Raw genomic sequence first — 22,603 nt, forward strand, 5'->3', positions numbered from 1 at the left:
AGTAAGATTTGTATATCTGTGAAGAATAGTTTCGGTGCACTAAGCTTTCGCTATTGGTACATCGAAGGGCCAGACCACAAGGTCTCTGGTGCACCATATGTGGGGTCCGAAAAGGGCTGGACCACAATCAGGAATATTTTTGTTGTTGACCTACGTTGAAGGGATATCTTTCTACTACCATGACAAACTTCTATCTCATCGGATTAAAGTTCAAACTATTAGAGAGTAGAATATTCAATTCTTTAGATATATAACACGTATCTTCTAATATACGAGTTCTTGGGACAGAGATGTTGATATAGTTGATTGATGAGCGACAACCTCACTGAGGAGTACTTCTGTTACCTAGTATCATGTTGAATTGAGTGAATGTCTCATTTAAAGGTTCAACATGCTATCAATACAACATATTTATTTATTCGTCGATCGTGTATATCATTATCTTTCCTCCCTCCCCCTCCCCTCTCCCTACCCATCACCATTGTTGGTAGTTGATAGGTATCTCTCATAGAGACTAGTCACTAAAGCACAGCCGGTCATTTATTCTAATTAAATACATATACTTAGCAATATACTATTAACTTATATTATTGCTTAATGACTAAAGAGTCACCATCACAGACAAATCATCAAATCAATTCATGCCATAATTTGAGATTAATTAACATCATATATTTGCTAATCTATCAAGTCTTTAATTAATTGCAAACCATAGAGGAAAAAACGAATATTATATGAGATTGTGACATTTTAACATCTTAAGCTACTAGACAAAATATCACTCTCTTTTAGGGGTGTACACTATTTGGATTAAACCGAAAAACCAAACTAAATCAAACCGAATTCTAATTTGGATTGGTTTTTTGGTTTGGTTTTGGATTTATAATTTACTTTGTTTGGTTTTTTGGTTTGGTTTTGGATTTAGAAAAATGAAAACCGAAAAACCAAAAAAACCAAATTTTATATATATATATATATATATATATATATATTTAGAATTAAGTTGGAGTTAACCACTTTTGTCCCTTTTTAGTTTATTTTTTTTATGTTTGGACATCTATAATTGATATACTTTTAAGTATTGTGTTTTACTTGTGATTTATATTAAAAAGTATAGTTAAGAAATTCAATATTATATATATATAATTTTTTTAAAACTGCAAATATAACTTTGTTATGTTTCTAATTATTGACATAACCGATTAACTAAAAAGAGAAAAACCAAACCAAACCAAATTTGTTTTGGTTCAGATTGGGTTACACTTCTTCAAAACCAAAAACCGAAAAATCCAAACCGAATAGTATAAAACCAAACCGAAAAACCGAATGCACACCCCTCTCTTTTAATGTCCAAATAAATCTCTCACAGCCTGTTATTGATTTGTGTTTTATTTCTTCAAATAATTAATTTCCCACCTCTCAGTACTGCCCAAAACATGCTTTAAAATAGACAGAAAATTGTGGTATTTTTTTTCTTTTATTGTGTTTCAAGGTCGTCATATATATATATATACCTTAAAATTTTCTACTTGATTCGAGGTTCTATCGAAAATGAGTTTTCTGTCTTGTCAATGTAAGGATAACATTTGTATACACACCATCTTCTATAGACCTCACTTATGAAATTACACTAAATATGCTCGATTGTTGGTGTATATGTTAAAGAAGTTACTGTCATATGACCATGAGGTCACAAGTTCAAGCCTTGAAAACAACTTCTAGCAGAAATGCAAGATAAAACTACATACAATAAGTCCTTCTCCGGACCTTACGCATAGTGAAACTTTAATACACCAGACTGCTCTTTCTTTCTTTTATTTTTATGTCACAGAAGGTTACTTGTTTTATTTTTAGTAACTAAACAAAACACAAAATAAACCAAAGAAAAAAGAGGGGAAGAAAACAACAAAAAGGCAAAAGGAAGTGATGCAAGTAGCATGAATTTTTGGGGAAAGTTGGTTGTCAATTGTCATGATAGGGAAGGAGAAGGCACTTGTTCAAAAGAGAGATCAAAATTAGGTGGTGGTTATGATCTTGTAGAAGCCTAAGCTCGTTTTGTGATAGAATGGATGAAATTCCTTCATTATTAATTAAAATTTTCAAATTTAAACTTGAAAATGAGTTTTTTTTATAAAAGAATTATCTAAAATTAATCGAATCAATATATTAAAAATATTAAATAATACTAGCTAGTTGTAACCAAGAGATTGAAGAAGCATTATATTGACCTCAAAACTAGAAGGGTCCAAATGTCCATTTTTGTATGTATATGTAAATACAATAAATGAAGAACGGTATAGAAGAATCTAATTGCCAAACGTAAAAGCCAAGACTCTTGAAAACTTGATTTTTTGCCTTCCTATTACTCATTTTAATATTTGATTAATTTGAATTTAAAAAAAAAAAAAAAACACTTCGTACTAAAAGTAATTATAATTTCAAATCCAAAAAAACCTTTAACGAAGGATGAAAAAAGTGACTTATCAACACGTAAATTTTGCTTCATTTAAAAAAGACATAATATATAAACATACACTTAAGTTTGATTTCAATTAATATGTAAACACTCCTTACTTTAAGAGTGTACATCTAAACACATCAACTTAGTAATCTCTTAATTTATCCTTAATTTAATTTTAGTTGATACGTAAACACACCTCACTTTAAGAGCGTACATCTATACACATCAACTTAATAATCTAAACTAACAGCTAAACACTTCAATTCGTTTCTACTGTACCTCGTAAACACCTAACTCTAACACAACACATAAATTTTAAAGGTGTCTTTCATAATCATTTTCTCTAACACAACACGTAAATTTTGAAGTTGTCTTTCATAATCATTTTGTAAGTTTGAGTGTTTGTTATGGAAGAAGAAGAAAAGTTTCCATTTTGTGCACATAAAAATCAAGAAACAGAGGAACTCCTCTGTTTCACATAAACTCAAACACACATAAAAATTGAAACTGATGATCATTAATTAGACATTAAAATCAACATGTTGTCCACTACTAATTACATCAAAATTCACTTGCACATAGATAATAATCCATAAAAAAACCAAAATCAAACAAAAAATATGACTACTACTAATAAACTAATCATTTTCTTCCATGTGGTTCTTGATGATGAAGATTGATCAAGATCAGAATGAGGAGGTTTTCTATAATAAAATGGAAACCAAGGGACAATTGGTTCTGGTGGTGGTGGTGCTTCACCATTACCATAATCATTAGGTGGAGAATTCAAATATGGGATATTGTTGTAACCAGATGGTGGTGGTTGATAGATTGTTGATGGTGGATTTGGGACATATCCACCTTGTGGGGTTGGTGGAGTTGTGGTGGTGGCCGGAGGAGGGTTGTTTCCGGTGGGGCCGGTTGGAGGAGGATAACAAGGGTAAGCACATTCTTGGGATGTGATTCTTGCCGGAAAGTTGAGGAGGAGTATTACAAGTGGAAGAAGATATAATAGTGTGAATTTAGAAACCATGTTTTGTGTTTTTTGTAGGAAGAAATGGAAGGGCAATTGTGAAAAAAAGAGAGGGTATTAAGATAATGAAGTAGATGTTTGAGTTAATGGGGGTGGGCGTGGGGGTCAAGATTGTAGACAAAAATGAAAGGAAAAAGGAAGGGGCGGGGGGGGGGGGGGGGTGTTAAGGAAATGTAGAGGTTTAAGTTAGTGCGGGTGGGGTGGGGTGGGGGGTTTCAAAACTGTAGAACGAAATGGAAGGAAAAGGAAAGGGGGAAATGAAAAAAAGGGTATTAAGAAAATGAAGTAGAAGTTTGAGTAAATGGGGTGCGGAGGTGTTAGCTCTTCGACAGAATCAAGTCTTTTTTACAGCTTAGAAGGGTGGAGAGATCAATCCGAGATTGAAAGAGTCTTGAATCAACTTGAATTGGCAAAGATTAAAGAATAAAAAAAATTACTCGATCGAATAGATTAGCTTCCGATTGAATCGGGAGGGGGAGGGGGGTGTTCAAGATTGTAGGAAAAATGGAAGGAAAACGCGGGGGGGGGGGGGGGAGGAGGGGGGGGGGATGAAAAGGAAAAAAGGGCTATTAAGGAATGAAGTAGAAATTGAGTTAATGGATTTTTTGAGGGGTTTGCTTATGATGAAAGAAAGAGGCAAAAAAAGATGCAAAAGTATGGAGCAAAAGCAAAGAGGTTTTAGGCCACTTTGTATAGTTTGTCTTTTGATAATTTAGGTGGGAGAATCAAGAATATTGTCTACCATGCATATTTTTTTTTTGTTATTTATTTAATATTAGGTGGCTCAAGTAATTTTAAAATAAGAATTTGTTAAGATAGTATCTTTTTTGGTGAATATATAGTTTATAATAAGATAAAAAAATTGATGATAAGATTAGGTGATAGGAATGTTTTCATCACTCTCTAAGGGAAACTTCATAGCCTAGTGGTCAAAATATGACTACTCTCTAGAGCCCTCGAAACATATTAAAATTCATAAATAAGTCCTTTTTCGATTCCTAAAATTAAAAATAAGCTATTGTCGTGAAGGTTGAAATTTTATAATGAAACTTTAATTTTTATAATAATAACTATTTTTTAATTATATGAGTGAAACATGGCTATCGTGCGTTGAAAAATTATACTTGTTCAGTTGTTCATAAAAATTTACCTAACACCTAAAATTTGATATTATTGAATCGATAAAAAGTCTTACTTGATAATAAATCGTATTTGTGTTATTCAATTATTAACATTTGTTGTTGAAAAGACAAAACTTTTGATATTATTTTTATTCTAAATATCCACTAATTTTGCCAAATAACCAAATTTTACTCTATGTTACTCAATTATTCACATTTTTTTACCAAGCATGACACTATATCCAATCTACCTATATTGCTATTGCTCCATTATATTATTATATCAAATTGAATAATTGATGGTACTTTTTGACTCACCTTTTTATCATAAATAAACCATTACAAAATTGCCAACCCATTTTGTAAATAGCAGAAAACAACAAGCTAGGAAAGTAAGGAGGGGACACAACTCAAGTTGGAAATTTCTCAAAAATGGGAATTCTTTTTCAACCATAGTATATTTTACTTCACATTACAAATAATAATAATAATTCAAATTGAGAATTCAAGGTTACTACTCGAGATTTGAAATAATTTTCTTGGATCTTGTTTAATTTTTGCCTTTCAATATCACCAAACAATTGTCAAATCAATCCCTAAGGGTCGTTTGGTGTGAGGGATAAAAATAGGAAAAATTACAAGAATATACTATGTAAGACCATTATTTACATAATATTATTTTAATCTTTTTATTTACAACATTAACATTTTAATTACAAATATATACATAACAATATAATAAAATGCACTTTTTTTTTACGTGGGATACGGTTTTATTTACTACTTTTTGGGGTAGTGTGTTTATTTTATGGAATTGATAATTTACTATTTTACCTTTTGAATTTCCAAGCACAATTATGTTGTCATACGTTTCTTTTTTTTAAAACATCTTTTAATTTCTCTTTCTTTTCTCTCTCTCTCTCTCTCTTAATTTTTGTCATGAAATCACACCATTTAATTTTTTATTCTCTCACATATTAGTTTTTGGATAAAATCTCCATCTTTTCTCATTAAAATTTTGGTTCTTCTTCATACTTGTTTTTTTTCTTCAAAATTATCTATATTTTGAGATAAAATTGTATATTTTCTTTGATTTATACGATCATGAATAGGAAAATTTCATGAATTCGATTTGTAGAAATAATCTGGATATTGACAGCCGAATTGCAATATTAACAATCTTGATGTGTGTTCGAGATTAAATTTCGAGTTGAATGCATTTACTTTGTCTCCCTAATTTTGTTATCGGTAGTGAAAGGTCTATCTATGACTCCTAATTTGACAAAAAAGAAAGGTAAGGAGAAAGAGGTTTCAACTGTTGATTCGAAGGTGTACTCGTATGATAGTAATTTTATATAGAAGTTCATCTTAGAACAATTTCTTCCATCACTTTATCTTATTTTGAGAAATTACTTTGTCATACAATTAAATAAAATTTTATTGTTTTTTGATGATTTTTTGGTATTTCATTGTGCCTATTTAGTCTTTCTTGAATTTCTGAAAAATTATATTTCTCAAAATGTGGTATTGTTCATTCTAGTGTTGGACCTGAAAGGTAATATTTGATAGAAATTATGTTGGTGTTCGTTGTGGTATAAAATTATTAACAAACGTGCATTATATGATATAAATTATGGTATAAAAGTTGGTATTCAAGCTATCAACTTAGCAAGAATATTATACCATATTTTAATCCAATAATATACTTCAATATAAACGTACAAATTTCTTGCAGTATACAATAGATATAAGGTTAAATTGGGGTGTCCAAATGAAATATGCGGACAACTTCAAGGGGCTCTCGATGACTTAAGCCTATAATATACTAACTTATACCATATTTCATACCAACATTATATCATATAAAATACTAACCTTCATGAAATAAATACTACCATATTGTCATATAAAATAGTAACTTATACCATATATCACACCAATATGGTATCATATAATATACTCCAACTTTCCTTGAAATCTATGCTACCATATAGTCATTATATAATATACTAACTTATACCATATATCATATCAACAAGATTTCGTTTAATATATCAATTTTTATTGAAATAAATACTACCAATTAGATATCATATAATATACTAACTTATACCATATTTCACCCCAACGTGAAATCATATAATATATTAATATTTATTGAAATAAATATTTTCTAATATATTAACATTATGTTAATTGATTGACATCTTTTTTGTTCGAAATTATTCATTTCAAACCATAACAAAACCAACACCGTTGGAATTAATAAAAATAAAATTAACAATTGAAAAAACAACACCATTCTGAAAAATGCTTAAACATTGAATAATTATGCAATCGTTTATAGCTTAAAATACTGTTCTGAAAAAAAATATTTATTCAAAATAATGAAAAACAACAATCAATTCTTAAATATTTTTCAGAATTAACTATGGAAAAAGGAATTATATTGAGGTTATGAAAGAGAAATATTAAATAGCAATTGAGATATTTGTGGAAAGTAAATAACAACATGGAGTAAATTAAGGGATTAGAATTTTATTTACTATAGAATTGTGCGTGGGTTATTTTTCATTTAATATTTTTTTATTTTGTTTTATTTTGTAATGATTCTATTGCTATTTTGGTGTAAAGTAAAACTATTGTTATATACGTGTTATTTATGTTCTTAAATTGTATATTTAAGTTTTTTTCCCTAAAAATAAATAATGATGGGATAAATTTTTTGTATCTTGTTTGGTTGTCATATTTGGAATAACTTATCCCACCAGTTATATCATAGTGATGAGATAATTTATCACATATACATGGTGAGATAAGTGTTGGGTTTTAGCAAGGTGTGAATCGGAAATAAGAATGAGAAATTGGGAAATGTAGGGGAACCAATTTGGAGGAAAAATGAAAAGTCATTTCTCCCATACTGGTAGAAGAAAGGGAAAATGTTGTCCTTATATTAGGAAACACTTCATTTAACTCTTAAAGGGTTAAGAAGAAGGTGCCCATCGCGCCGTCGTCGTCGCTCGCTCAACCTCGGTTCGGATTTGGGATTTTGGATTTTGGATTTGGCAAATGATGTGATTGATTGATAATATTTTTTGACAAAAAATTATTTAATCAATCTCATTAATTAATTTCATTTTCTCTTATAAATTAATTCAGAATGTTAATTAATTAACAAAATTAATTTCGCGTAACAGAATTATTTAAAAATCGCGTCGCTCGCTCGACCTCGATTCGGGATTCGGGATTTTGGATTTGGAATTCGGCTTCGGCTTCAGCCGTCGTCGTTGCTCGCTCGACCTCAGTTTGGATTCAGTATCGGAATTCGGGATTTTGAATTTGGATTTGGCAAATGATATAATTGATTGATAATATTTTTGGACAAAAATTAGTGAAGTTTGATGTACTGCTACTTCTCTAATAGTTAATCCGTTTTATCTTGGGAGGAATTAATCTGCAACCTCGGGTACTTGAGGGGATTAAATTTCTTAAGGAAACACAGTGGGTTCTGTAGACTCAGATTATTTATTTTCTGTTTGTTTCATCTTTTTCTTTTTTCTGTTTCTGTTTTTCCTAACTGAATACAGGAGATAACAATAAGTTATCCCAGGATAGTTAACCCCAGGATAACTAATCCTGGGATAACTTGTTCCTAACCAAACGACCCCTAAAAGTCTTGTCCCTTTCCAAATTCTCCTTTTCTTCACAGGACTCAAATGTAATTTTGCCGTGTTCGATATCCTTTTGGAGTTCGATTAGTTAAAATTCATGTAAGAAGTCTTATTTTAGTGTACAACATTCTCAATCAGAGACAACGATTCCAATTTATCTTAGATTTTGATATTCAGAGCAAATTATAAAGGAAAAAAAAAGGTGATGTCCTTATATTTGGGAGTTATACTTCTAAACATTGGTAGTGTATAATAATAATTTTTATATTAATTATCAGGTCATTCAAAAGATAATTATAAATAATATAACATACATAATATACGAAGGTGTATGAGGAAAATAGTACATGGAAATTTTCAACCAAAGTGTAATAAATGTTACTAGAAAATAAAATTTATAGCTAGTTCTTAAAGCATCCATTTGTTGACGTGTTATATAGAGTAGTTGAATACTCAAAAAATGAATTATTCCACACGCAAGTGAAATTATTGAAAAGGTAGGGCAAGTGTTATTTTTTTTCTAATCATCTAGTATTTGACATTCATAGTTTCTGTACTTTCTGATATCTCCAGTTTCGAATTCTTTTCATATATTTTTCGTCACTTACTAAACTATCTAACAATTTGATGAAAATCATCATACATCAAGAAAATATTTTCCAACAATCTCATGAATATGTCGCATTAACTTTCTATCGTGAATTTTTTTAATTTCATTCATTCTACCACACTCGTTTTATAATAGGATTAGTGGTAGTGGTTGATATATAATTTTTATTGAGAGAGATGAGAGATGCCCTAATGATGGAGATGTGTGGGCCAAAACGAAAAAGGAAGACACCATGAAGTTCTTTAAAGGAATATAAACTCAAAATATATGTCCAAAAACTTTCAAGTTTAATTTTATTAATTTATTATATTGTAAGTTTGTAACTACCAATTAGCATAAAGCACATTACAAGTTCAATATTGTTTGATGAGTTGTCTTTTCATCTTTTTTATTATTCTCTTATCACTAGGATGATGATTCATCTGTCTTATCCAATTAACCTATTACAAATTAATATAATAGTTATCATGAGAGTTGTTATTAATAGGGAGAATTAATGAAAATATCTCTAAATTTGACGTGAATTATTAATTTTATTTTTGGATTATTTATCTTTAAAATGTCATTTATTTAACTAACTGGACTTAAAATATACATCCTCAATCTTACAACATGATTGAAGTAAACCCCTAAATGCTCGTCAAGTTTAAGGTGTTGTCAATACTTTTCTCGACTTTTTATTAAAAGTTCCATTTTGAGACCACTTGCTATGTCATGTGGCAGATTGGGGGTGTATCTAAGTTTAGTTGGTCAAGTAGATGAGTGTTTTTAATGCTATTAATATTTCGTGGACGAAACTAATAATTTCCTTCAAGTTCAGGAGTGTTTTCAATACCCCTCTCTTGTTAGTATGTTGGACAAAGATAATAACTTCAGAATTAAATTTGAGATTAACTTTAATTCATGTTGAATTTGAGATATTAGCTAATTTTGAAATTAATTTATGTGACAATTTAAACTAATTTGGTGGAAAGGAATTACCGTTTCATATAAAAGGTGAAACAACACAATTCTCATGAGATATTCCAACGCATGAAATATTTAGAGTACTAAACCCATAAAAAAGTCAATCAGAGTCATATATTTTATATACACATTTTTTAATCTAGTCATACAATATAATTCTTTAACAAAAAAATATCAATAATATAACTCCACCTATAACATTTATTATTCCACAAAATAGTTGCCACCTCCCATACCAAATGATTAGAAAAAGAAAAGCTATTAAATAGAAATATGGAAACACAAGCTTTACAATTCCAAATTAAAGTTACAACACTTTTTTCATAATGGTTAATTTTTATTTTTTTTGTGCTGCAGACAAAACAACTACCTCAACAACTCATTCAAAATAATAAAGTGTTAGCCTTTATGCAACAAGCTGGAAAATTTCTTCTAAAAAGTATAGTATTATTAAGTATAAGTTATAACTTTTATTCTTCTTGAAAAAACAACTAAAAGGGAATAAAAAGTAGATCTTTCCAACAAAAAAATTAGATGGAAAAAAGAGAGGAAAAAATTGGTATATATAATAATAATATAGAAACTTTTAGTTTCCTTGGAAATTTCAAGAATTTATTCCCTTTCCCTACCTTTTATCCTTTATCTTTAGGTATTTCCCCCCTTTATTTATGGTACACATATAAGGAAAAATCTTTTTGGTCAGAAAATTTGGCCAGAATTTGGTCAGAATGATATTTTATATATGATATTTACCTTTTTAAACATTTTTATCCTTTTAACTTTAATTCCTTCTAACTAAAAAATGGAAAAAAAGATCGGATTATTTTTTGGGACCAGATTGCTATATTCATTAGCCCCTGTCTCATTTTGTGTGACACTCTTCGATTTAACACGGTGTTTAAAAAAAGGAAAGATTTTTAAAATTTATGATCTAAAATAATCCTTAGATATTTGTGTGTCTTAGAACCATTTCATTAAGGATAAAAGAGGAATTTTAAGGTTAAATTTTTTCTAATTATATTAAGAAGACATTCTTTTTGGAACAGACCAAAAAAAAAGGGTATCGCAAAAAAAAGACAAAGGGAGCACTATTTTTCCCCACAGTTTAGCTAGAATTAATATATATATCCACCTTTGACAAAATTTAAGATATCATAAATGTTTAAAAAAAATCTATTGAAGAAATTATTTTAAATCTACAAATATAAATTAAAAGGACCTTTTTTTTTTTCTTTTTTTTTCCTTGAGAAATCAGAGAATTGCAACAACTTCTAGAGTGGAACAAATTGACACATGATAGGAGAGTTAACATGTTACATATGTCCATTTGTTTCACGTCAAATCAAAACTTGTAGTTATCCATGCTGTTGTGCTGTCCATTCAGCTGTTAATAATCAAATATATTAAATAAATAATATAATTTCTTCATTTTTAATTAGACATTACGCAATAACACTTTGAGCCATAATGAAATTAGTTACATTTTTGTAAGTTTTGAATTTGTTTACTTACTTTTGAAGAGTATTTAAACAACTCGTTATAATAGGAAATCCTTTGCATCTTAAAATTATTAATTTATTAAATTGATCTTTATTTTTTTTCTTTCATATTTGAGTGTTTTTATCGTATTGGTTGACACAATTCACTAAAGTGGAGGTTATTCTAGAGAGTAAGCAAGTTACGTTGTGGGAATAGATAAAGTATTGGGAAAACTACCTTATTAAACACATATCCATATCATATATATTAATTCTATCAATATTTTTAAATAATTATGTTTCTTATGATTAAATAAAAGTTTTCTATCATATATTAAGGAAGATATACCTACTAGCTATATATATATTTTGCTATCAGATATAATAAATAGTAAAAGAGACGAGCGAGATGAGGAAGGGGCGAGCGAGATAGTTATGTATTCCAGATATATGTGAAACACTAGATACACACTTGATACATGTATTTATATGTATCAGGTGTGAATCATATAGATGTACCTGAGATACCACGGGAGAATGGCGAGCGAGATGGGAGGGAGGTGAGGGAGATGGGAGATTTGCCTATTTATCTTAGATACATGCGAATCCATTTTGATATAGTGTATCTAAAATAAATTACACTTAATTTTGACCTCACATATCCCGAGATTCATGTATGTAGATGTATATGAACGCACTAAAATCTAGTAAGATTCGTAATATTGTATATTAAAGTGCATCTAAGTAATATGTGTGAAATTTTTGTAAGTCCCTAAAGCTTATACGGACAATTTTCATTGCGTTTTCCCTTGATTTAATATAGGGTATAAATCTAATCTCTACTAAAGTAATAATTGCACGATTAGAAAGCACAAGAAACTAACTATAACATTATGAATAATTGTTGATAAGATTCAAATCTTAAAAATAAAATTATTTTAATAATAATCACTTTCTTTTTAATAATTCTCTAAACGTACATTCATATTAATCAGAAATTTAAAATAAATAAAAAACTTTCCAATGATACCATGGCTAGAAAAAAACATTCTCCTTATGAAAGTTAAAACTTAAACCAAACAACAGCACATGGGTTAGTTATAAGCTACTAAAGTGGAAAATTATAGTCATACAAGTGGACATATTCAACTCTATCAAGTCACAAGATTCATTGAATGATAGCCACCTAACTAACACATTGTGCTAAAATTGAAGCTTCAATATAAGCTTATTGTAGCTTTTGGGACCATGGAATTTAATAATAGGAGATATAAAGTGGATTCTAGAGTTTGTGAAACCAAAGTTGATTTCATTTCCCCCACTTAGTACTTTTCATTTCTGACAACAAATTCTGACATATAAAATCTTCATGGTAAAACTATTAGGGCCTTCTTATTCATATTTTTTTCCAAAAAAAAAAACAACAAAATAACCCCCACAAAAGAATTTCTTATAAAATTGGAAGTGTCTAGATTAATTTGATTGCCCTTCAACTATTTTATTGAACGTTTGTTACTTCTAATTGACGAAGCTAGGATGATATTATTTACGTCTATATTGTTTCTCGTGAAATAAATATAACCAACCATCAATTAAGTTTTTGAGCAAAGAATAAGAGAATTTTCACTATTATGATTATTATCAGCTCATGTCGTAAGTCATTGGTTTAAGTCCCGTCACGAGCATAATAATGGTTTAGTCTTAGTGGCTATCGTTGAGTTTACCACATCAAAATGTAGTCATATCAAAAGTAAATGATTTCTTGTTAATTAAGTCATTGATGAAATTTATCTTATTATGGGATGAGGGATATTAAAAAAAATTAGTATTAATATTAGGATATATACTAGTATAGTTGCACTTGATTAATGATTTACACAAAATCCGCTATACAGTTTTCTGTCTAAATCGACAAATTAATTAAACGTGTCGTACCCAATATAATTTAGTGGTCTGTCCATATCGCAATAAATTAATTATTATATCTTCTTTATGGTTTAGTCGGTGGTGTTAATTATACATTTGTTTTTCACAATTTTTTTCATTAAACAGTTTTTAACTAATTATCAAGATAATTAAGTAGTAAACACTCAAGGGTGTAATCTAACGATCAAACGAAGTAAGTGATAGTTAATATATAAAATAACGAAAATAACCCGTCACCATACTAATAATGTTACTAATAATTAGAAAAATAGTTAAATGCATATAAATAGATCCGAACAACGTCATTATATCAAGTTGATGTTGCCACGCTCATACGCCATGACAATTGCTTATCACAGCCTAACAATTTAGTGGACCACAAAAGGAGCCAAAAACAAAGACTTTTCTAATTATTGCACTTGACATTTCATAAAGTTATTTTTAAAAATAGACACTAAATTCATCACTGAATTTGAGGACTACTAAATTCTTCTATTTGAAAGTTGAAATCCATTTTTTTTCTTTATTTTAATTAATCCTACCATAAGGAGATGATATTCACAAAGAAGAAAAGTACCTGGAGAAAATACTCACTCCGTTCACTTTTGACATAAAAATATTTTTTTTTCTTCATGTTTTATCATCAGCATTAAATACTTATTCTCCAAATCATTTTCCAAGACCTTATACTAAACAATATTAAATAGGGATAGTACGATAAAATACCTATATCAATAATTATTTTCTTAATAGGTGTACTAAGTGAAACAATGACAAGTAAAAATAAACGGATGGAGTAGAATATAAATATGAACAGATGATAACATATCTCTTGATTAAGGATTGACAATTTGATTTTACAAAAAAAGTGGAAGAAAAACTATAAGGTTATGAAACACATGAATAACATATCAAGATTACAGCCAATTATTTAGGACCAATTACCTTATACATATAGAATATTCATAGCCACTAACATTATTGATCTCTGAAATTTGCTGCTTCTTGTTCTTATTCTTACTTGATTTGATCTTGGATTTCACAAAAAATAAAACAATCCCAAGAAAAATCCACCAATCAAAAGTGGAAATCCACTAGAAAAGCTCCTTTTTGCACCACCAAAATCATTGTTAACGGGGTACAAATTCCCTGGTGGACCAGTCATATATATGTATTGTGAATTTGGAGGATAGGGAGTATTTTCACCACCACCACCGCCGCCACCGGAATAAGGAGGAGGAGGGCAGTCATAGCCACTTGGTGGTTTCTTTGGCGGTGGTGGTGATGGTGGTGGTGGTGACGGTGGTGGTGGTGGAGGAGAAGGTGGAATACAAGGTTTGTTACAAGGACAACCTCCACATTTATTTTCACCCTCATCGAGTTTTCGTGGATTTAGTCCATTGGTTATAGGTGTAGCCACCACAAAAAATAAGAGAAAAAATACAAATCGCGACATGTGTCAGAGATTTGCTGGTGAAAACCTTTGAGTTCTTGATAGAAGTGTGAATTTCTTCTTCTTCTTCTTCCTTAGAAGAAAAAGTATTTTTTATGAGTGTATGTGACAGCAATAGTATGTTAACTAGTGAGAAATGAAAGGGAAAGAAAGGAAAGTGTTTTGGAGAAATGAGAGAGTTTGTTTTTTATACACTTCTTGAGAATATTGCATGGAAGTTGCAAGCTAAGAGAAAGGAATTTAAGTTGTTGGTTTTGAGCTTTTTTCTTTTGGGTGGGGTGGGGTGGGGTGGGGTGGGGAGGGGAGTCTAAGGAGGTCCTTTTTTTTTTAATCCTTCGTTGATAACTCAAACTCACAACCTTCAGATTGAAAATGAAGAATGGTTACTGTCCGAGCAACTCCTCTAGGGAGTGGGAGGGTCTTAGATTAAGAGAAACAAAAGAGTTTGATGATGAGGTGTCTCTTGTATGTATGTTATTTATTGGCTTAATCAAGATGACAATTTACATATGCAAGTGGATGGTCCAATTTATGTCCCCACCATTGGACTCTCTCTCTATTCTTTTAATCTTATTGGAGTTGATTTAATTCTAATACCAATTATTTTGTTTTAATTAATTATAATTCAACATACTTTGTACATCTATGAAGTATGTATGCTTTCAATAATTGTACCTTTTTAGGTATTTAGTACTTTGGTCTAGTATCTTGTGTGTGGAAAAGTGGTAATCCTAATTATTAAACATAAACATTGAAAAATTGGAGTATTTTGGTTAGTTGAATTTGATTATAAATGATGATTTTGGATTTTGAAAAGTCAAAGTGAAGGTTATAATATGCTTTGGTGCATGTGAAGACTTTAATTTCCTTTCCCAATCCTACTCAAAAGTAGGAAATTCTTGCAATTTAAAGGGAATAATATTTTATTCTTTTTTATTTTTACTATTATTGGAATCAAGAAATTGACCATAAATCTTGTATAGATGAGAAAAGGAGGAAAATAAGTAAAGACTATTGTCGATTTATGCGTACGCTGATAAAGGTAAAGACTTGTTTATGGAAACCTGACAACTTTTGAGATCGTTATAGAAATTCATACATCCGAAAAGATATGTACATACATATCTTGTGAAACTTGAGTTGAAAATTGGTTTAGGTTGGGCCGTGTATTAGGTCTAGTAAATTCAAGTATGAAGGAAACGTGTTGCTTTTGTTGACAACTTTGAAACCATTATAGTCAACTAGAATACACTAGTCTAACAAAATGGAAGGCATGTTCATTGTACACAATAAATTTCTATACAATTTCACGCTATTTTCACCTTATGAGCTAATATATGAAGCAATATTAGAGTAAGCGAAAATGATTCCGAGTTCAAATATCATCGATACTCAAAAAATGTAAAAGAGAACCACACTAACCACATCAAGGGATATGTTAGGATATAATATAATTAAACATTTATAAATTATAACAATTGACGAAATAATCATACACTTCAATATTAACCCTTCAAAATCAAGAAAGGACAATACAATATTCTATAATGTACTAATTGAATTTGTGTGTGGAAATTATTTGGGCCAAAATGTCCTGGCAACACATATAGATTGGGCTATAACAATTGGGCCCATCACATGAAGGAAAGTCTTTATGGGCTTTATGTAATGGCCCATCTTCACTGAATTTTCCTGGTGTTGACCAGAAAAATAGTTCTGGGCCTGCTCTACTAGCCCACTAGATAGGTGCTTTTCATGTTGCCTTTAGGGGTAATGGAGCTTAATGTACTCAAATGAACAGGCGGAAAGAGGTCCATCAGAACGACTTATAGACGCTCATAGAAAAACCACTTGACTATAAGAAGACGCTCATAGAAAAACCACTTGACTATAAGAAAATGAACCATCAAGCCACAACAAATGAGAAACTATCCGACCCAACTTGGCTATATTGACTCTGATATAGAGACCCAACTCGGCTAAAAGCCTAAAACGACTCTGATAGAGCTATTAGACCCAACTCGACCCAACTTGGTTATATGGACTCAACCCAACTCGGTTATAATGACTCTAATAGAGCTATTAGACCCAATTCGAACATAATGACTCTGATATAACTCACCTTTTTTAATACTTGAAATATTTCCTATGACTTCGATATAGGAATCCCTTTTCGATACTTAAAATATTGCCTAATTGTTGGGATAGACACATAGATAGGAGTACACTAAACAAAATCAAGATATTTCAAGCATAAGATTTTTCCACAATCTCATCCAAAGTGACAACACTAAAAAAAAGTTCCATTCCACTTATATTTACAAAAGAAAACTGAGGATTCACATATTCTTGTTGAAGTTCAAAACCAAAAAATGCCGCCAAAATTCGTAGCACTTCTATATGAACATTTGCTACACTCGACATTCTAAAGATGCAAAAAAACACTGAAAAGTGAAAACTTTGCATATAAACTACTTTCTTGAAGAACCTTCATTATTTTTATCTGCAGAAACGATTAGCCCCTTGCATCTGCATTGTTGAGAAACCGAAGAAGGGATTTGTGTCTGCGAAATTCGCGTTCAACTGAGATGTTCTGGAGCCATCATAAGCCATAGAACTACCACAAAACCATTGCGGAGACTCAAAGTTCTGAGTTTGTTGAGAAAAGCTAGACCAATTACAAGTCTCAAACCCTTGAGCCATCTCCCAAAACATGCTTCGCAACTCATCCATACTGTAACTTTTCTCCTGTTTTCAACAATTCGCAATGAAAAAATATCAAATCAGAAATAAGCTCGATAGAATCTAGTAACTTTAGTTCAAACGCTATAAAAAAAACCACAAAAGAACGAAAAATTGGGCCTAGGTTGACTCAAGCCTATGATAAGTAAGTAAGTTAAGATAATTAATTTTAATTAAGTACAGGAAACACTAAACCACTTATTCATTTTAATTAATTGATTAAAATATGGTTCTCATCCAAGATAAAATGCAATTCATAACATATTATGAGTGAGGCCTAGTACACAAAGCATCCCACGTTTAAGCAGGATTCAAGAAAGGACTGCACCCCAATATATATACACGCAAGCATCAATGACTAATTCCACGACACAAAACTGTGATCTTTACATTATCGATGCATACAAGTTAAAACAACACCATATATTTTTCCATCACAAGAAGGTCATAACACGAGTTTACATGAAGACAATACCTCTTTCCTTGAATCTTCCATTAGAGATACCATTTCTTGTAGAAAATCAGCAAATCCCTGCAATAAAACAAGTGAATTAAGCAATGAATACTTGAAAATAAACAAATCAAATGAACTTCACCATCATTTATACTAAATTAAGGTGAAAACAAAAAAAAAAAAAAAAACAAAGCATACCTCATCATCATCATCTTCAGGATCATACATGCCAGCATCATACATCATTCTCTTCTTTCGATCCGACAACACTATTGAAACATCAAAAATACACATTAGAAATGCCAATAGGAAACTCGACAACGCTTAACCACCAACTAACCTTCTAACTTAATCCTCGACCCCCAAAAATGAAATTGAAAAAGATAGCAACTTTATTACCTGAATAAGCTTCTTGAATTTGCTGAAACTTCCTCTTAGCTTCACCTAACAATGATGGTGTCCTAGTCCATTTATCAGGGTGCCATTGCTGCAACCAAAAAAATCACCATTTTCCATTAACAACCAAAATCAAACTACTCTCATAACAACAAAAAAACACAAACTTTTCTTCATCACCATACCATTGCTAGCTTTCTATAGGCACGTCTAATTTCTTCATCAGAAGAATCAACATTTACACCAAGTACACTATAATATGAAGGCAACCTTTCTTTAAACTCCATCTCCATCTCCATTCACCAAATAACCAAAAGGGTATCCTCTAATTTCAATATTTCTTCAAAAATATCAAAACTTTTAACAACCCCTTTTTCTAAAATCACCAAATTCCCACAAAATAACAACAAATAAGCAAAAGGGTGTCCTCCAATTTCAATATTTCTTCAAAAAAAATCAAATCTTTAACAACCCCTTTTTATAAAATCACCAAATTCCCCTCAAATAACAACAAATAAGCAAAAGGGTATCTTCCAATTTCAATATTTTGTCAAAAAGATCAAATCTTTAACAACCCCTTTTTATAAAATCTCAAAATCAAGAACCTGTGACATGAAAAGAGTGTTAAGGAAAACATGTATATAAAGAAAGAACTTTGAAGGTCGGTTATGAAGTGGGGTCCAATAGAACTTTGTTTGTCAAGAAAATCAGCAGCCACATGGATGGATAAATATATCTATGAGGTGGAAAAAGGTTCCATTGGGTTCTAGGGAATAAACAATAAAGCTTCAAGAAGGTTCCGGAAGAAATGTGGTTTGATAAATATAAGAAGATATTTTAGTTTTTGTGAGCTGAGATAAATATAAGAAGATATTTTAGTTTTTGTGAGCTGAGATATTTTGTTTGGAAAGTTCTGGTGATCTTGAGGAGTTTGTACTTTGTAACATCATTTTTTTTGTTCCCAAATTGGATGATGATATTTTTGGGCACGATAGATATTTTGTAAATGTTACATATGATATGTGTTTGACATAGTTGATTGCAAATTTATTTGCATAAATAGTATTTACAAGGCCTAATCAATGATGTATAAGTTAACTTATGAGATGTAAATAGCAAGGCCTTGTTCGGATAGTGAATACTTCTCACTTTCAATCGAATTCTTGAAAAGAAGGGTAAACAAAATGATGAAAATAGTTATTATCCTCAAAAGTAGTAACTAATGAACTAATCTCAAGTTCTCAACTAACTTGGGAGCTAGGAGTAAATTAATTTTACCACTATACTCATCTTTTCTAGTAAGAATCTTTTACCCTATTATTTCTTTTTAAAATAAATGATTTTCTTATTAAGTTGTACCTCTTCACTTTAGTTCATACTCCCTCCGTCCCATTTTATATGGCAACATTTGATCATGCACGGAGTTTAAGAAATAAATGAAGACTTTGAAATATTTACCAAATTGCCCTTTAAAAAGTAGACTCACTTTTCTCTTTCCCCATAAATGTATTGGAGTATTATTTTAAGATTAAATGGGACCAACAAGGGTAAAAGAGGAATTGTACCTTTAAATACTTACCATATTAGGAAATGTGACATTTATTTTGGGACTGACCAAAAAGGAAATGGTGTCACATAAAATGGGACGGAGGGAATATTAAAAGACTTTGTTGAGACTCGTATCGGGGATAGCCTCGAGGCGAGGGCTCTAGCAAAACACTTCAAGACTCAAGTGTGAAGCTTAGTTCTGTAAGACTTATATCCTAAGCGCCCGATTATACGTCCTAAGCACATCCAACGCCTAGAGCTCGCCTAACAGATCTTACACAAATTATGTCTTAAATACTTTAGTTAACATTGTTTAATAGTTTTTTAATCTATAAAAATAAGAAGATAGAGAGTAACTCAAATAACAAGTTGTAGTATCACATATTTACTATTTGGTATCACTGTTAGGGTGGTTATGTATTACGTAACATTTCTTTTTAAAAAGGACAAATATGCCCCCGAACTATAATAAATGGTATGTCAATACCCTTCGTTATACTTTAAGGTTGTATATACCATTACTATTAATATTTTGGGTTGTGTATACCTTTGCCACTAACGGTTGAACACGTGGCTTCATCTCAACGATTGACCCAATTTTTTAATTATTTTTTACCCAAAATTAAAAAAAATAACCCGCCCCATTTCTATTTTAAACCCACCCGAAACCTTTTTTGAAATAGTTCGAATAACCGCCGTCTCCGACCCTACTCCACCGCGAGGGAACACTTGTGTTATAAAACAGTTAGAGAGAGAAGATGGAGCACCAGGACAATTAATACGATGATGAACATGAGCACGAGGTCTGCACTACTCACATGTCTGGAAATTCCAATCCTAACTTAAATTAAGAAATACCCCTTGATCCTTACAGTGCCAAGCCTGATACACTCTCATTACATGATATTTTACTTCTTTTCTTTTGTTTTAGAAAAAGGATTAAATCAATATGTCACTGATGAGTGAATCAAAAAAGAAGAAGAAGAAAGACATAGTTCGAATATATATGAACAAAGCTACGAAATCAAATTCAAAACCTTTCCAACAATAACAAATTCAGGTGGTTTGATTCATGAAATCCCATTTAACGGAGATAATGGAGCATCATCAGATCTACTCCCTCACAAAAATTCAATTCATTCTCCCTTGCAATTTAACAAAGAAAACGATGGAGAAACTTTGAGAATTTTTGGCGATGCACCGTCGCAAGGCATTTCGGCCAATTTCTTGACAAGTTCGTGAAGTTTTGATCTTTGGGGTTTATTCTCCACCCTTTTATCTTCTACATCAAGAAATTTCGGTTCATTCAAACGGCTTGAACTCCGGCAGACCAGAGTTCGGAACCTAAATAAGCCACAAAAAGATAAAAGTGATCAAAATAAGTCACTATTCTAGTAAGTAACTAAAATAGGCTTAATGGAAGAAAAAAATTTGTTTTATAAAATATTCCAAACGTTTTCCGTTAGTCTCATAACGGGTATATTTTAATATATAACGGAACTATTTCTTACACTTTGTAAAGTGTAAGTTTTTCTTACACTTTGTAAAGTAGAAGTTTTTCTTACACTTTATAAAGTGGAAGAAAATATTCTGTTTTACGAGCAATATTTTTCACGTTTTTGCATTAAATTGTATCTTTTACAGTGTTTGTCATACAATTATATTGATTTGACATATCATAAAAATGGGAAAAATTATTACATTATATATTTTTATTTTTTTATTCTGAAAACTCTTCCAAGCTCTATTTAAGGAAAAAATTATTACATTATGTATCATAAATGTTAACTTGATTTGATCTATGTAGTCATTTGGAACCCTCAAAAAGTTGGTCAACGATTCGTCACTATAGATAATTCACTCTCCAAAATTTATTTGTCCTTGTGACAAAAATGAAGTAGGATATTTTCTGACTATAATCAAATTATAATCAGTACTATTTATATCCATTCTTTTATAAATTGATGAAATTTTTTATGATATTGGACATTAATTAAATATTTGGCATTGTGTCAGAAAGACAATTGTAATAAGCAATATTTTCGTCATGTACAATTTTGCCATCCCAATATATCGAAACTCTAACTTTTGGTTTAAAAGACATTTTTTTTGTGATTGAAATGAAGAAAAATAGAAGAAGAATAAAGATGTTGAAGGTACTATGTTTGAACGTCCTTAAATAGAGTTTGGAGGAGTTTTCAGAATAAAAAAATAAAAATACATAGTGTAATAATTTTTACTGTTTTAATGATATGTAAAATCATTTTACTGTTTTAATGATATGTAAAATCAATATAATTATATGACAAACACTGCAAAGTCTTCATAAAGAGAACATGAAAAATATTCCTCTTTGTAAAACATAATTTTTTCTTCCACTTTATAAAGTGTAAGAAAAACTTCCACTTTACAAAGTGTAAGAAATAGTTTCGTTATATATTAAAATATACACGTTATGCTACTAACGAAAAACGTTTGGAATATTGCATAAAACGAATTTTTTTTCCACTAAGCCTATTTTAGTGCAGAGTGGATCATAAATTTCTTTCATCAATTTATAAAAGAATGAGTATAAATAGTACTGATTATAATTTGATTATAGTCGAAAAATACCCTACTTTATTTTTGTCACAAGGACAAGTAAACTTTGGAGAGTGAATTGTCTATAGTGACGAATCGTTGACCAACTTTTTGAGTGTTCCGACTAATTAGATCAAATCAAGTTAACATTTATGATACACAAT

At 30.4% G+C, this 22,603-nt stretch overlaps 3 protein-coding genes across 3 annotated transcripts in view; all 3 read right to left on the minus strand.

Moving 5' to 3' along the window:
* Positions 1 to 22,603, minus strand: part of LOC125821377 (peptidyl serine alpha-galactosyltransferase) — a 241,598-nt gene that overhangs the window by 18,028 nt on the left and 200,967 nt on the right. The gene's annotated exons all lie outside the window — the stretch shown is intronic.
* Positions 14,071 to 14,920, minus strand: LOC125821405 (chitin-binding lectin 1-like). The gene has a single exon (XM_049500824.1). The coding sequence runs from the start codon at positions 14,720 to 14,722 to the stop codon at positions 14,306 to 14,308; it is 417 nt and encodes a 138-aa protein (XP_049356781.1). The 5' UTR covers positions 14,723 to 14,920; the 3' UTR covers positions 14,071 to 14,305.
* Positions 17,097 to 19,112, minus strand: LOC125821403 (uncharacterized). The gene is made up of 5 exons (XM_049500821.1): positions 18,497 to 19,112; positions 18,315 to 18,402; positions 18,114 to 18,184; positions 17,937 to 17,993; positions 17,097 to 17,467 (listed from the first exon to the last, which is right to left on the minus strand). The coding sequence occupies exons 1-5, from the start codon at positions 18,608 to 18,610 to the stop codon at positions 17,219 to 17,221; spliced, it is 579 nt and encodes a 192-aa protein (XP_049356778.1). The 5' UTR covers positions 18,611 to 19,112; the 3' UTR covers positions 17,097 to 17,218.

The sequence above is a fragment of the Solanum verrucosum genome, unplaced genomic scaffold (genome assembly GCF_900185275.1).
Source record: "Solanum verrucosum unplaced genomic scaffold, falcon-dt-bn FXZP01000217.1, whole genome shotgun sequence".
Lineage (NCBI taxonomy): Eukaryota > Viridiplantae > Streptophyta > Magnoliopsida > Solanales > Solanaceae > Solanum > Solanum verrucosum.

Coding starts and splice junctions, on each gene's coding strand:
- LOC125821405 (XM_049500824.1), bottom strand. CDS start 14,722: ATGTCGCGATTTGTATTTTTTCTCTTATTTTTTGTGGTGGCTACACCT.
- LOC125821403 (XM_049500821.1), bottom strand. CDS start 18,610: ATGGAGATGGAGATGGAGTTTAAAGAAAGGTTGCCTTCATATTATAGT. Junction 17,994..18,113: donor CTGAAGATGATGATGATGAG/GTATGCTTTGTT, acceptor GTTTTATTGCAG/GGATTTGCTGATTTTCTACA. Junction 17,468..17,936: donor TGGAAGATTCAAGGAAAGAG/GTATTGTCTTCA, acceptor TGTTGAAAACAG/GAGAAAAGTTACAGTATGGA.